General features: G+C 46.9%; 1 protein-coding gene across 13 annotated transcripts in view; it reads left to right on the forward strand.

Annotated features, from left to right (window-relative positions):
• The window catches only part of ZMYND11 (zinc finger MYND-type containing 11), a 131,858-nt gene that overhangs the window by 49,431 nt on the left and 65,839 nt on the right, over positions 1-16,588 (forward strand). For 12 of the 13 annotated variants that reach the window (XM_055331289.1, XM_055331298.1, XM_055331300.1 and 9 more), the window contains one exon: positions 3,466-3,600. In XM_055331289.1, the coding sequence (XP_055187264.1) occupies positions 3,485-3,600 (116 nt within the window). In that variant the 5' untranslated portion in view covers positions 3,466-3,484. Of the gene's footprint in view, positions 1-2,493; positions 2,513-3,465; positions 3,601-16,588 lie in introns of those variants that run through there. The other variant, XM_055331296.1, reaches the window with a different exon arrangement.

A 16,588-nucleotide genomic window follows, 5' to 3' on the forward strand; every position in this document is an offset into this window, starting at 1 on the left:
GAAGCCCGTCCCTTCTTAGTTGAACGGATAGATTCATCTGAGGAATTTAGAGTTAATTGCACAAGGCAGCACATATGTGAGAGTCCTATAAGCAAATCATAACTAGAATATACAAGAGTTGAGTTGGGTTCTAGGGCAGGGGGCTTGGTTGGAGCAAGGAGGCTGGGAGCGAGCCCGAGGCAGAGCAGAGAAAGGGCAGAGCACAGCTTAACCAGGGGGAATCGAGGATGGCAGTTCTGGGCAGACTTAAGAATTTTGAGTAGTTCAGGCATATGTGAGTTATGTTAATGAATGATTTTAGATTTCATAAGGAGGGAAAATCTCAGTGATTGTTCTTCAAGAGATTTTATCCTAATAGGTCAGGCTGGTTTCGTTGATCTTATGTCTCAGAATTCCTTGTGCCCATCTTACTTGGTGAGCATTCTTTGCAAGGCTCTCTTTGGGCTTGCGAGCATCTCCCGTATGTATGTGTCTGTGTGGCCCGGTTCAGATTCAGATAGATCCCAGAAATCTTTGGTTTTAACTTTATATCTGTTTTACTTCATCCTTTAGCCTTGATTTTAACCATTTCTAGCCTTTAAGTGACATCACTTCTAGAATTTCTGCTATTACTGTCCTCAATGTGTTCTTTTGGTTATGTTCTGTAAATAGTTACTTATTTTTTAGAATTTTACTTCTTTTTTTAAAAAATTTTATTTATTATTTATTCATGAGAGACACACAGAGAGAGGCAGAGACGCAGGCAGAGGGAGAAACAGGCTCCATGTAGGGAGCCCGACGTGGGACTGGATCCTCGGTCTCCAGGATTACGCCCTGGGCTGAAGGTGGCGCTAAACCACTGAGCCACCGGGGCTGCCTTATAAATAGTTATATATAATAAATATATCTATTATTTATGTATTTTAAAATGCTAGCTTTGGTTTCATAGGTTTTCTTTTTTGGTTTTATATATTTTCTTTAGTTCTAAATAAATTATTCTTAAATTTATTCTTAAATTTAATTTCACATATGTACTTAAACACAAGTTGAATTGCATGTTTACAAGATATGGTCACTACCCTGAGACCCTCTGTGCTTCTGTTGTCATGTGTTTTGTTTCTACATGTGTCAGAGCCATAATGAAGCCTAACAGTTATTTTTATCTTTGCTTTAGACAGCCAATTATCTTTCAAAGGAACTAAAGATATTTCTCTTCCATTTTCCCATACATTTGCCATTCTTCAGTGTTCCTAAGCTAGAAGTACTGTCCCTTTTGTGTGGAGTCTCCCAGCACATATTTAGATGACCTTTGTCCAGTCTGACCTTACAGTTAGCAGTTGATGCAGATGTCAGACTTCCTTTGCCAGCTTTAGGCTATTTCCTGGCAAGGACTACAGTTTTTCATTTTTGAGTACTTCATGGTGTCTGTCTAGCATAGTGCCGTACACAAAGTGGACATCTGTCATCTTTAGGTGCACGGGTCTGGCTGAGGTGGGGTCTGGTGGAGTTCCTGCAGCCCCCTGTGGCCTGTACCGCCGCACCTGACCATCAGGTGTTGCTCAGGTGTCGCTCTGCGTCTTACTTGCTGGTTGGCCCTCCCTCCCTGTTCCCTGGCCAGCAGCCCAGCAGCCCCAGAAAGGCAGCTTGGTGCTCCCCTCCCATTGCAGGTGCTCCCCCCCCCCCCGCAGGCGCTCCCCCGCAGGTGCTTCCCCACCTCCCCTCCCCCACTCCCCCTGTAGGTGCTCCCCCATGCGGGTGCTCCCCCCGTTGTGCTCCCCCCACAGGTGCTCCCCTCCACAGGCACTTCCCCATAGGTGCTCCCCTCACTGTGCTCCCCCGCAGGCACTACCCCTTGCAGGTGCTCCCCCACCCCCTTACCCTGCTACCCCCCAGGTGCTCCCCCAGGCGCTCCCTGCAGGCCCCCCCCACAGGTGCTCCCCCACAGGCGCTCCCCTGCAGGTGCTCCCCCACCCCCTTACCCCGCTCCCCCCCAGGTGCTCCCCCGCAGGCGCTCCCCTGCAGGCACTCACCCCCGCAGGTGCTCCCCCCACAGACGCTCCCCTGCAGGTGCTCCCCCACAGGCACTCCCTGCAGGTGCTCCCCCCGCAGGCGCTCCCCCGGCAGGTGCTCCCCTGCGGGTATTCCGCCCCACAGGTGCTCTCTGTAGGTGCTCCCCCACAGGTACTCCCCCCCACAGGCGCTCCCCCGCAGGTGCTCCCCCCGCTGTGCTCCCCCGGAGGCGCTCACCCCACAGGTGCGCTGGCCCTGAAAAGTATCCTTATGTTTTAAAGGGGTTTCTTTCCAAAGATGTATCCATCAATTATACTTGTAATTGTTATTATTTTTCAGTTCTGTGTCTCTGTCCTGAACCCAACTGGATTTTCCTTAGGTTCTCTTAAAAATTCGAATGCTGGCTTTATGTGTTGGAGATTCTCTCTGTGGAGCAAACTGTGCAGCTATTACGAGTCGTGGTGGGAAGACGTAGGACATTTGGGAATAGCCTAGAAGGGTTCAGAATCCTCCTGCTGGGAAGGTACCTCTGAAGGACAGGTGCTCCGGGGGCCGGGGGCCGGCTGGGCCCAGACTCTGGGGAGAGTCTCTGGGTGGGCCTCGTGGGGCTGCTGCTCCCGCTGGGCTTCGGCAGAGAGAGTGAGAACCGCCTTGTGCAAACAGCCTCCGAGGCTCTGCCAGCGGGTCACGGACACGGGAAGGGGCCGGGCTTCCTTCGCTCAGTCTCTTCCCTTGAAAGAGAGGATGGGCCCGTCGAGGGGGCTCAGTGTCCGGCGGCGGCCCAGGGCCTGCACACACCGGACCTGCAGCCAGGGCTCCCCAGGGGCGGGAATCCCGCCCGCGTCCAGCCCGCACCCCCTGGGCTCTCCTCGCTGCCCCCACGGTGCTGCGATCGGTGCCCAGCAAAATAACGGACGAGCAACCCGGCCCAGCCGTGTGGACATTTCTGAGCCCATGGGCTCACCCATGTCCTCCCCTGGGACACCAGCTCCCAGCCTTTCACACCTCAGTCAGAAATAACTATCTTGCTGTTTGTTTATGGTTTTATTTGAAAGGAAAAATGTTTTCATTTGTCAGCATGTCTACATAAAATTGAAATTTTAAAACCATGAGTATAATAAAGTACCAAAGAATTAGGATATTTGAATTCCATTTATATTGATCTATGAAATTACATATAGTATCAAAAAGTGAAATTTTATGTTATAGTTTTGCTTTGAAATAAAATTGAAATGTATGTATTTTTGATGTAGCCATTTGTCCTTCTTTGGAAGACCTTTTTAACTCTTTATGAAGTAACAGTGAATAGCAGATTTTACAAAGTATTTGGCAACAGATGGTAGAAAATGCAGTTTGTTATACTACATTAGCATATTCACTAGGAGTCAGGAGGTGCTGAGACTGTTACTTATATTGATAGCGATTCATCGTGTAATCCATGCTTCTTTCCCCTTATGTTTTTGTATATTCCTGCAGTTAAAGAAGTGAACAGGTCATGGCACGTCTAACAAAAAGACGACAGGCGGATACAAAAGCTATCCAGCATCTTTGGGCAGCCATTGAGATTATACGGAACCAGAAGCAAATTGCCAACATTGACCGTATTACAAAGTAAGTGAATCTAAGCAAAAATGTCCTTGTAAAGTTTTTTTTGTAAGATTTTGGAGGAGAAAGGCCCAAAAATAACTTCTTAATGCTCATCAACCCATCACAAAGTAACCGTCACGTTTTGTCTTATGCATTTGTTAGAAAAACAACACAGAGACATAAACAGGCAGCTTGTGTTACGGTGTTTTATGAATGAATACCAGAGAGGTAAAACATCAGTGTGTTCTATTTATAATAACTTTTAATGATCAAACATTTTTTTAACTCTTGAGAAGAAATCTTTAAGTCTTTTTATTAAAAAGGCTTTGCTTTTGTGTCCACTGTCTAAAACCTGTGAACTGTTCATTGCTCACAGCTACAGGACAAGCGTGCGGGAAACACCCTCCCCTCGGTTCTCAGCCCCCTAAACCAGGATGTCCTGACCATTTCATTCCATATTTTGGAAGTTATATTAAATAAATCATCAATTTAAGAACAGGTGTTTTTTTATCTTCCAGTTTCCATGCTGTTTATTTTGGTAGACCAAGATTGGGGACAGGAAATAATCAGACTTCTCTATCCATAGTCACGTTATGTACTAATTACAAGGGGGTCTTCATATAGAACTTGATTCTGTTTCTCTGAGTATTTCTAAGAGAACAAAGCTAAATTCATTGTCTTAAAAATGTTTGCTATATTTTGGTAATTTGATTAGAATTTCTTTCTCTCTTGGTACACATTCCTTAGATGCTATATGTAAAAGTGGGAAACAGGTGATTTGTGAGCGGTTTAATGAAATGCTTATTTTTGTTCTTATTAATAAGTAACAAAACTGAGTGCTGCATTTTTGTCTCTTATCTACATTCTGTTAAAGATGATAAAGGTTGCTCATGAGATGGGGAGGGACCAGAGAAAGAGAAAGAGTGATGCTGTGTGTTGCTCTGTGTCTGTATTGATGCTCTGAGTACTTAAAAGTTGCTATGTACACCTCCTAGCTCCTGCAGGCCAAGAGAAGAATACAATGGTACAGAATAATTCAAATTAGTATGTTTGATTAGAAAGCAAATAATTTGAGGGTATGTTACAAAGTACAAGTTGCAGCAAGGTGGTATTGACCTAAAAACATTTTTTCAAAACCTCAAGAATACAAAGTCATAACTATTTTCCTATGGCTGGGATTTTTTTTTTAAACCATAGTTTATGTATATCAAAATTACTTATGGAAGAACTGGAAATCAGATGGTGCTCTTTGGATTAGGGTCACTTAAGCTTGATGGAAGTACTTCAGTGTTTCTCTGTCCCCGGGCATCCTCCTCTGAGAGCCATGGAGGTGCTCTCCCAGAGCAAGGCTCCACGGTCTGGCCGTGAAGGTTGCTGTTAGTTTGTGGCACTGGTGTGTGCGCAGACCTGTCACCTGGAGTGCACACCCCTGCTCATTTTGCACGAGGACTGGTTGATAAGCATTCCCTTCTCTCCTGTCCCAGCGTCTTCCACCTCCCACCTGAGAGCCACTCCTCTTCTCTATTACGGGGCACACTTCATGGCATCTGCTGCTTCCACCACTGCCCTCATGTCCTTCGATCTGTGCCATCTGTGCGAGGCTGTCAGCCCCAAGGAGGGCCTGTGTGCACTCTCCCGGGCCTGCTGCCCTAGCTCGTGGGCTGAGCTGGTGTCCTTGTCTCCACCCTGACCAAAGTGATTTGGGAGAAGTGTTGTCCTATGATAGTCAGGTTTCTATTCTGTATTCTGAGCAGGCGAATACTTTTCAAGTTTTAGATTAACTTTCATGGAGAGGGAGCATGAGCAGAGGGAGCAGCAGACCCCCCGCTGAGCAGGGAGCCTGACACGAGGCTTGATCCCGGGACCCTGGAATCATGACCTGAGCCGAAGGCAGACGCTTCACCCGCTGAGCCACCAGGCACCCTTAGATTAACTTTACATCAAATTGCCGTGCTCAGTGACAGTGATGCCTGAACGTAGTTCTCTTGTAATCGTTACACACGTGCCGAGGCCCCAAGGCTGGAGCAGAGTTCCCGTGGAGGAAGCACGTGCGGTCACCGAGGCCCCTTCTCTGCTGTGTCTGCTGCGTGACTCTGTCGTAACCGTGGACCTTCCACAGGCTGGGGCTTTGGGATCCGGGCTCTTCGGCTACTTGGAAGCCTGGCAAACCCTGAACTTGGCAGTTCAGGTCTGTGCACTGTTTGACTTTTGCTTGTGTTTGTTTATTTTGGAAAATATCTTTGAGGTCACCTTCAACGTAAAGGTTCTCCTTCATCCTTTCGAATTTGTCTACTGAAGAAACTGGTTCCTTTGCTCCGTGGTTTCCCGTAGTCTGGCCGTGGCTGGTCATTCCTATGCGCTCGTGGAAATGGACAGTTGCCCTAGAGGCTCGGCGGGGCGAGACCCCGTGGAGGTGGCGTGTCCTGCCGCAGGCCGCTGCGCTGCCACTTTCTCCCGGGGTTGGGTTTGCAGCCTTGCTGTGTCGCCGACGGTGCCAGCGGTTCGTTAGGGAGTGCAGAATGGTGATAATCTACTTTCGTCTTGCTGTTTTAAACTGGAGTACTTCTGGAAGGACGTAAAATTGCCATCGCTGCTGTTGGGCATTCCTGTGGTGTATTTGTGTCTGAAGGGAGAATAACACTCTTTCTTTTTTCCCCATTTTTAAAAATAGCATTCTCTAATGGAAACTAGTTCTTTAATTGTCATTTGGAATTCATGCATTTCAGTAGTTTTAATATACTTCAGTCCCTTTCTGACGAAATCCTTATTTATGCTCCAGTTTTTCCGTCTGTCCTCAGCTGGAGCCTCTCCCTGTGGACTCCCGAAGTGGCTTTCTGCTTTCTCACCAGCAGGATTTTTCAGGCTCACCTCTCTTACACCCTGCTGCAGACCCGGAACCTTTGACTTTTCCAAGTGGTTCTGGTTTCTGTCGCATAGAAATTGTATCTCAGACGCGTGTCTGGCCCTTGGTGTGTTCACTGCTGCTTGCTTGGTCTGTCCAGGCCTTTCTGTGGGCAGAGGTAGTAAATAGAATTGTAAGAGAAAAAAAACCTTATGAATGCATACTTATGTTTTCCTTTCAGATTTGTGGCTGCTTGGTTTTCTGTAATTCTTCTACCAAAAATCTTTATTTCTTTGCTTGCAGAGTAAGGAGGTCCTGAGTGTAGGTCCTCAGTCATTTTATCCAACGTTGTATATGAACAGTTAGAGAGTAACAACACCAGCACTGTCACCCATAATGTGTGTCCTGGAAACAGTGTAAATTCCTTTATCCCTGTTCTCAGACACTTGTACCGACCGTAACAGGTGCATGTTAGACTGTCCTTCCTCACCCCGCAGCTGGGGTTCCCACCACCTCCCTTCTCTGGTGTCCAGAGTTCATTCTCTGGTAGATCTCTTTGTTTATTCTTTTACCTGCAGTTTTACTGAAATATAATTGCCATGTGATACTGTGTTAGGTTATAAGGCGTACAACATAATGACTTTGTATGTGTACATATTGCAAAATGATCACCATAGTATGTTCCGTGAACACTTGTCACCGCCCATAGTTACACACTTTTTTCCTGTGATGAGAACTTCAGAGATCTCCTGTATTGGCACCTTTCAGACACACCATCCTTTGTTATTAACTGTTGTCAGTATGGTGTACCTGACATGCCCAGGACTCACTTATATCTGTAAGTTTGTACCTTTGCTCCCTTCCCTGTTGTGCCCACCGATCTGTTATGGTTTCTGTGAGCTGGGTCTGTTTAGGTAACGCCTGTGAGATGATGCAGTGTTTGTCTTTCCCTGTCTGACTGACATCACTCAGCACGATGCCCTCGGGTTGTACCCATGCTGTCACAGAGTGATAGGGTTTCCTTTCTGAGGATGCACACTCACGCCGTTGTACGTACAGCACTCCTCTGTCAGCAGGGATGTGGGGTCTTCCACACTGTAGCTGCCGTGGACACGGGGGAAGAGGTAGCTCCTGGAGATTTGACTTCATGTCTTGCGAATAAATATCTGGAAGTGGGATTGCTGTATTGATTTTGTGAGTGGCCTCCATCCCGGTGCCCAGAGAGGCAGACTGTCCAGGAGATGCTTACTCAGGGCGTCCTGGGTTGTCACTGCTTCGGAATGGTTATTGCAGCCTTTTCCCTGGAAGATCAGTTTGGCTGCACATAAAATCCTGAACTTGTATATTCTCTTTCTTTGGTGCTTTGTGTGTTCTGCATGCTAGCTTAAAGAGCTCCCTCTGGTCGCCTTGTGCCCCAGGAAAAAGGCCTGTGTGCTTTTTACCAGAGTGTAATTCTCTCTGTTTTTAAACAGCTAGTGTTCTGTTCAGAAGGTATAACTAACAGAAACTTCTTTAATAGGTTCGATTATTTGGGATGGAAAATACTTTCACCAGAGGAGTCTGTCTGAAATCATAGTACACATATGGGATGAAAATTTGATTTTTAATTAACAGTTAAGCTGTCCCTCTGATTTAAAAGTATATGTTTATAAATTGGGTTTAATGATAATAATAAAATTCCATAGTTCTTATCTGAGAGCTAAATAAACAACTAGTTTTGATTTCTCAGTAAAAACATTTTATATTTTTAGAAACTGAGGTATGTTTTGTGATACTTCATCATCATAAAATGAAAACGAGCAAGTCATTTTATCATAAAAAAGTACAGTCCTCAGGTGAGATGAAGATAAGCATAGGCAAGAATAGCTTCTCTTTTAGTTTAAAAGTCTGTAAGCAGGGCAGCCCGGCTCAGTGGTTGAGCGTCTGCTTTCAGCCCAGGGTGTGATCCTGGAGACCCGGGATCGAGTCCCACGTCGTGCTCCCTGCATGGAGCCTGCTTCTCTCTCTGCCTGTGTCTCTGCCTCTCTCTCTCTCTGTGTCTCTCATGAATAAATAAATAAAATCTTAAAAAAAAAAGTCTGTAAGCAGCACATAAAAATTCATAAATTATATGGAACTTGAAGAGGTGTCATGAAATTAAAGTTTTGGAAGATTAATTACTTATATAAACAAATATTTATAACATTTTTATGCTTAAGATCATAATGTTAGCTCTTATTTTACAGTTTTTAAGTCCAGGAACAAAGATTAAGAGTCCTATGAAGGGGGCACTTGGGTGCTCAGTGGGTGAAGCATCTGCCTTCAGCACAGGTCATGATCTCAGGGTCCTGGGATGGAGCCCCGTGTCGGGTTCCCTGCTCGGTGAGGGGTCTGCAGCTCCCTCGGCACCCGCCCACGCTCACATTCTCTCTTTCCTTCTCAAATAAATAAATAAATAAAATCTTTTTAAAAAATTGTATGACAGCAAAATTAGTAACAAATTTAAAGTTTGAATCCCTAAGATTCCTCATAATCCATTTTTATGTCATTACTAAGTGTATTTAGTGTATTTTAATATACTATATTTTAATGTTCCATAAAGTAAGTCATGTGTGTCACTTCTGTTTCATCTTAAACCCTAACATACTATTTATATTTCATTTGGATAATTATAATGTGGCATTAGCATTTTGTTAAGTATTCTAATAGTTATAATGCAAATACACTCTGTTGAAGCGAGTGTGGATTTTATGTTCATCTCTTCTAGCATTATGGCTAGTTTGTGCCATTGTGAGAGGTCACATTGCATTTTGCTGCCTGCTGGGAAGAGCCGTTGACCCTTTACTTCTTCTTGCTGTCTTGAGTACCTGTGACTTGGTGTTTCTAGAGGTGACCGTGCTTGACTGATGTGATTGTACTGACATTGGGTCTGAAGACTAGTCCCATTCAAGTTAATGTCTCACATGAGGGCATCAATTAATTTGCTTACTTTCAGGTCAAAGCCCAGGTATAAAATGTGGCCTCTGACCTCTTTTGCCGTGGTTGGCAGTGAAGTGTGTGTGTCGCTACAGCTGAACACAAGCCAGAACTGTGAGTCCTCTGTGTGCGGGTGGCCTTTCAGGTTCCAGGAGGCATGCTCCATCTCTGTACTGACTTGTTGAGAATTAACTTTGTGACACTGCTAGAGACTATTGAGTTACAATTCTGCTTTGTCTCTATGTCTGTTTCTTTTTTTTGGCAGACTGCACAAAAATATGGAATGTTTCACAAATCTGTGTGTCATGCTTGCACAGGAGCAGATCTTCTCTGTATGTGCTGCCAAAGCGATCCACTTTTGTTGAGCACGAGGGAGAAGTAGTAGTTGACTACTAATCCTTTGGAAATAAATTATTTTGAAAAACAGAAATATCCATAGCTGCAATCTGAAGAATTCTTCACAGAATTGCTAACTGCATACACACTTTGATCTATAGTGATCTATTCTCTCTCATATTTCTTCTGTGGTAGCATTTGGGCAGGTACACTTGGCCATTGTTACCACTGCTGTTTTATTTTCCGTAATAACATGCTTGCAGAAGAACAGATCCGGTGCAGCTGTAACCCACAGCTCCAGGAGCTCCACGGTGTGCTTTCTCCAGTACGCTAAATTCTTTGGTCACTCCTCTTGGCTTAGTTTATTGTCTAGCTGTTCTCATGTTTAACATTTTGGTGCAGTTCTGTGAAGGGAGCATACAGACAAGGCACAGAAGAGTGTGAACAACCACGGAAAGGTACGTTAGTCTGACCGAGGAATAGGAGAAGCATCAGTGCCGGGATGGGGCATGGCCCACACGCTGACCTGCACACCAGGCCTGTGTCCAGGGGTCATTGGAAGTCAGGAGGCTGGGGAGGCTGGGCCAGGGAGGCTGGACAGGATTAAGGCAGAAGGGCTGGAGGGTTGAGGGAAAGGAAATGAAAAAGCAGAGGGCAGACAGAGGGGTCCTCCGAGGCCGGCAGTGAGATTTCTATCCTGTACCCACAAGGGGTGATGGAGTGTTCGCTGTATGGGAATAGTGAGGGTCAGATCCGCTCACGTTTCCCTCCCCAAATGGATGGAGTGCCCCTCCCTGTCCCTCCCTGCTCTGGCCTGGTCTGAGCCCTCCATGGCCTCCTCTGCCTCCCCCTCCACACCCTGGCCCCCTTCCTGTGCCCCCCCATCTCCCTCTACATCCCCCCACTGCGTCCCCCTCCCTGCCTCTGTGCTTCTCCACATACCCCTCCCCTTCCCGCCTGTGTACTGGCAGCAGGAGCCTCCTTGGGCTTCTGACTCCCACGCTTGCTGGTCTGTGTCTTCCCATCGCTGGTACCCGAGATGTTTTTCCAAAGCACCATCTTATCACTAGTGCAGGATTGACCACTCTTCTCTGTTCCTCTGAAGCCCAGGTTCCTGTGCTGGGTGTTACCATCTGGGCCTCCATCTCCACAGGAGATGCGGCCCCCTCCCACCCAGACTGCTGTGCTCCTGACGCTCTGGGCTCCCTGCAGGCCTCAGACGTTCAGGTCATGCCCCTGGGAACCATGTGTCTGACCCCTTCAAGTGAACTTCAGCCTTGTGCTTTGTCAGTATTTTTCGAGATTATCGGTCTGTTTAAATTCTTCTTCAGAGGTTCGTTTTTATTTCCCTGTTGTGCAGAAAGTGCAAACACCTGAGCAGGACGTTTGTGTGAGGCCTTGGATGAGAGCTGAGTGTCCTGGCATGCCCTGTGGCTCCCCATGCGGATTTCCATGAGATGAGACTGTTCTCTGAGGTCTGCGCACTCTGTGATCTCCATTCTTTATTTTGTATATTTCCTTCATTGATAGACAAAACATACCCTTCTTAGACTCAACCCAGATACCCTGTCCTGTGAGGTATTCGTTCATTCCTCATGATAACCAGTCCCGTTACCCTTGCTCTTGCTCACAGTGATCAGTCTTACTACTAAACACGTTTCTGCATCCTTTGCTGATTGAGAGCACCTTGAGGGCAGGAGATGCACCTTTCCTCTGCTTGGATCTTACTGTGAGGTGTAACTGGGACAAGGAGGTGGAGACAGACTTCCCAGTAATGGTAAATAGTCGCATTATTTGAAGACATAGTTTCAAGGAGACTCAGAATTGAGAGACGTGGTTATTCAGTGACAAGCCCTGTGCTGGGTAGGGTTTGTCCCCATGAATCCTCCCAAGTCCAGGAGGCCTGTTGTCATTCTCCTCTTGTTGCTAAAGATGCTGGAACTCAGGCAGTAGGAAGCCATGTAGGTCGGTGGTGGTGGAACACAAATATAAATATAGATCTGAGGTCACAGTCCAAGCTTTTAATCATTACCTGTTTCCTTTTGGTGTTCGATGTATTGGTATCCTTGAATGTGTCGAAGATTTTAGTTCACTGTTATCTACATGTGCTTCCATATAACCGCGTGACCACAGCCCTGATGCAGAGGAGGCCCGCTTCATGGGTGAACAGTGTGAGGCTATACGAGCAGATGATGATTTGTTCCCAGTTAAATGTTAGAAACCACCTAAATCTTCAGAGTAGATTCTGAATTTTTAAATAAATTCATCGATAAAAGATCTACCAAGGTGTTCTTTAGGTTTTGAAGTTTATTCAATGAAATATTACAGTATTTTTTTGTATACGCATCTGAAGTACCTAGTAGCAGATCATTATTACTTTTTTTTTTTTTTGTTTACTGTGGTGAAACCTGCATCTTCACTATGCTTAAGTCTACAATTGAGTGGGATTAAATACATCCACACTGCTGTGCTGCTGTCAGCACCATCCCCCCCGTACCTCACTTCGCCTTGTGACTGAATCTCCGCACCCAGTAATCACTAAGCCCCTGTCCCCTCCGCCCCTCAGCACCCGGCACCCACTCCTTTCGCCTGGTCTTTGTGGCCGTGACAACTCTACGTACCTCAGAGAAGTAGAATTCTATAGTATTTGTGTTTTTGCAGCTGGCTGTTGGACACAGCACGATGTCCTTAAGGTTCATTCCTGTTGTGGCAGAAGGAAGATTTCCTTCCTCCTAAGGCCGGGTAGTATTCCACCGCACGGAGTGTGGTGTACACGGCCTCTTGTTACCCATCTGCTCGTCCACGGGTATTTGGGTTGCTCCCGTGGTTCTGCCCCTGTGACTGATGCTGCATTGAGCGTGGGTGGACAGAGCTCTCTGAGCCCGTGCTTCCAGTTGCTTGGGGTCTACACCCGGAAGTGGAGTTGCAGGGCCCTAGGGTAGCTCTGGCCATTTTCTGGAGGAGCCCCCACCTGCTGTCTCCCACACTTGCTGCACCAACTTGCGTTCCCACCAGCCGTGCACGAGGGCTCCCCTTTGTCCACAGCCTCGCCAGTGCCTGTTGTTTCCTGCCTTCTGGCTTCTAGCCGTCCTGACAAGTGTGAGGTGGCACCTCGCTGTGGTTTTGATTTGTGTTTCCCTGATGGTCAGTGACGTTGAGCATCTTCTCTTGTGCTCATTGGCCATTCTTGTATCTTGGGAGACGTGTCTGTTCTACTTCTAGGCCCGTTTTTGAGTCCGGTGGTTCGTTGGTTCCAGAAGTTGTGTGTCTATTCTGGGTATTAATTGCTACCAGATGTAAGCTTTATAGATCCCTTTCTCAGACTGCGGGTTGCCTTTCTACTCTGTAGACAGTGTCTCCTGACACACAAAAATTTCAGAGTTTTTGTGAAGGCCACTTTATTTTCTTGGTCACAACAAGAAATCATCGCCAGATCCAGTGTTGTGAAGCTTTTGTCCTTTGTTTTGTTCTAAGGGTCGTAGCGCCGTAGGCCTTACATTTGGGTCTTTGGTCCATTTTGGGTTAGTTTCTGTGTGTGCCGTTAGGTGCGGGTGCAGTCTCCTCCTCTGCGTGTGGAGATGCAGTTTTCCCACCTTGGTCTGTTGGAAAGACCGTCGGTTCCCCATGGGGAGGTCTTGGCGCTCGTCAAAAGTCCTTTCAGTGTCCGTGTGAGGATTTCTCTCTGGGCCCTCGCCTCGCCCCTCTCCCTTAGTGTGCATGTCTGTCTTTATGCCGGGCCACGTGGCTTGGTGACTGTAGCTTCGGGTAGTAGGTTTGAAACGAAGTGTGAGTCGTCCAGTTTCTTCTTGTTTTGGGGATTATTTGGGCTATTTGGGATCTGTTGAGGTTCCACGTGAATCTTAGGATGGGTTTACTATATCTGAAAAAAGTTTCATGGAGATTTTGATAGGGATTGCAGTGACTCTATAGGTGGCTTTGGGTGCTACTGACATTTTAAATATATGAATTCCTGCAGTCCCTGAACGCGGGATGTGTTTCCATTTGTTTACGTGTTTAATTCCTTCCAGCAGTGTTCGGTAAAGTTGGTTGTGCAGGCTTTCCTCCTCCTTGGTTGAGTGATCTTAAGCAGAATTGTTTTCATAGTTTCCTTTTGAGATCGTTCAGTGTTCCCTTTAGAATTTCAGCTGATTTTATGACTTTGCCTCCTGCCACGTTGCTGGATTCATTTGTTAGTTATGGCAGCTGTTTTTTGGAGTCTTTAGAGTTTTCTACGTGCAAGATAATAATGTCTGCAGAGCTCATTTTACTTCTTATTTCCAGTTTGGATGCTTGTTAGCCGTTTGTTCAATAGATGCTCGAGCTGGGAGATACAGTACTGTGTGCTAGACGTGATGGAAGTGGACTTGTCTTGTTGTTGACCATAGAGGAAAGGCTCCGGCTTGCACAGTTGACTGTGGTATTAGCTGTGGGCTTGTCGTATATGGTGAAGTGGTTTCCTCCTGGACCTAATCCGTTGAGTGTTTTCGTGATGAGATGGTGTTGATTTTGTCAGATGCTCATTTGCGTCTGTTCATCTCTCAGTGCGGCTTGTCAGCCCTCCTGAAGAGCATGTGTGCACGGGCCTGCGTCTCCGAAGCTTCTGGCGGCGGGGCATTATTATGAAAGGTGTTTTCACTGTAAGTTACATCATCGCCTCACAGGACACTTGGAAAAGGGAAAGCAGAAGAAGAATCATCTATAATGTCTCTGTTCGGGTTCAAATGAAGGACCCATTTTGATTTGTTTATTTCTGGTCATTTCTTCTATGCTTTTCCTTGACATTGTTTAGCGTTGACCACGTTGCTGCTTGATCACCATAAATTATTACTGGTAATGGCTGCACGATATTCCAGGTGGTGAGACTTCTTGAAACAGTTTGAGAGGGAGGAGGGATAAGCACTAGGTGAACATGCGTGGTAAGGTTCACGTCACGTTAATTTATTTGCCCTCAAAACAGCCACAAAGGGTTGACTCTAGTAATTGTATTTTCTGGATATGCGCTTTGATATACGAAGAGGTTAAGTAATTTGTCTGGGTTTGTGCAGCTTTTTGGTCGTAGGAGCAGCTGTTAGAACCTGGACCTGTGACTAAGGCCAGGCGTTTCCCACTGTGTCTGCTCACCCCCTCCAGCCGTCATCTGTTGGATTCCTGCAAGCGTACAAATACGTAATGATGGAGGCCACGCGGTGGCGGTGCAGGGGCCATGTGTTAGAGCATACTCAGTGGGCCAAGGAGCACCTTCGTTCCCACCCTCTGGGGGTACGTGATCACCTGCGCTGTTTATTGTCATGCTGCTGCTGTTTTGTTCCTGGATAACTTGGGTGTTTCCAGTTCTACACTGCGTCCTCCTCCTCCGAATCCTTGCTTCCTGGTGGACACTCAGGCTGTGCTGGGCGTCCCTCTGCCACAAACAGCCACCAAGCACACATGCAGCATTCATTCTTGCACGTGCCCAGGAACACAGATCCCCTTGATTGCAGGATGTGCAGGTAGGTCGTTGGCTCAGCCCTCGAGGGGATGCCTATTTAGGAGCTGGGCACAGGGGTTTTGCCTCCTTCGCGGCTGTTCATCTGCACGCGTGTTGTCACTGAGGTGTCAGAATTCACATCCCTGTGTCCGTTACTGGGCAGCAGTTGTCCTTGCAGGGTTTGGGCTTTTCTTTGCTGTGGATGCCTCATCCTCCCCTTTGCCTGTTCTCCCCTTGGGGTTCTTGGCTGTGTCTACTGACTTGTGGGAGCTGGGTTCTCCTGGACGTTAGTTCCTTTACGTGCATCATGCTTTGTACACACCGTTTCTAGAAGCTCTGTGGATCTGTTTATTAAAGTTTCCCATACTGTTATTTGTGGAACAGAAAAATTGAATTTTGTAGTCGTCAAATTCATTGTCTTTGGCCTGATGTTTTGTGCTTTTGAAATCTTTTATTTGAGGGATCCTACTTAGTAAGACGGCAAGAACGTTCTGCCACAATCGTTTTCCTGACTGTAGAGCTTTACCTTCCATGGTTTGTTGATCCATCCATTTTCCTTCCTTGCAGTGGGGGAAAGCCTTAGTTCTTTTTTTTTCCTCTCTTAGTCTGCCTTCTATTTCAAAATTTAAACTTTACAGCCAGAGGCTCTAGTGGGAGATACTCAGGGGCCGCGTGGGCCGGGTGCTGGCAGTGCCGTGCTGTTTGCCCTCGGCCCCGACACTTCTCTTTGGCGTGTCTGTGGGTGCTGAGACCCAAGACTAGGAAGTGGCACCTGCCATTCCCTCATCACCTGCCTGCTGGCTCTTGAGTGGTGGCGGGCCCTTCTGCAGCAACTGATCGTCCTGTCCACATGGAGCGTGGAATCTTCAGTGGACCCGCACTGAGGGCGGGATCAGCTCTGCTGTTAACCAGCTGTGTTTCCCCAAGGAATTCCCTTCCTTTCACTCCTCTGCAAATGAAGGCCCCCATGTAGCCTGTGTCATTTTGGGGAGGGGGCACGGGTCGAGGGTGGGGGCAGCAGGAGGGATAGAATGTGAAGCAGGCCCCACGCCCGTGACCTGAGCCGGAACCAAGAGTTTAGCTTAATGGACTGCACCTCCCCCAGGTGCCCCTGTGTGGCCTCCATCTTAACAAAGATACAAAAAATTGCCATCACCCCCAGAAGTTCCTTGTACTCCCTGGTGCTCGTTCCCCACCTCCAGCCACGAGCACTGATCTGCTTTTCATGGTTGTGAGTAGCTTTGCTTGTTTTAGAGTTTTATGTACGTGGAATCATACAGTATATGGTTTTCCATGACCGACTTTTCTTGGTCAAAATGGGTTGACATACATTTGCTGCACATCTTGACAGTTCATGGAAATCCCTTCACCTGCTCAGGGCACCTGGGATATTTCCATGTGGGGTGTGGTCT

The sequence above is a fragment of the Nyctereutes procyonoides genome, unplaced genomic scaffold (genome assembly GCF_905146905.1).
Source record: "Nyctereutes procyonoides isolate TBG_1078 unplaced genomic scaffold, NYPRO_anot_genome, whole genome shotgun sequence".
NCBI lineage: Eukaryota > Metazoa > Chordata > Mammalia > Carnivora > Canidae > Nyctereutes > Nyctereutes procyonoides.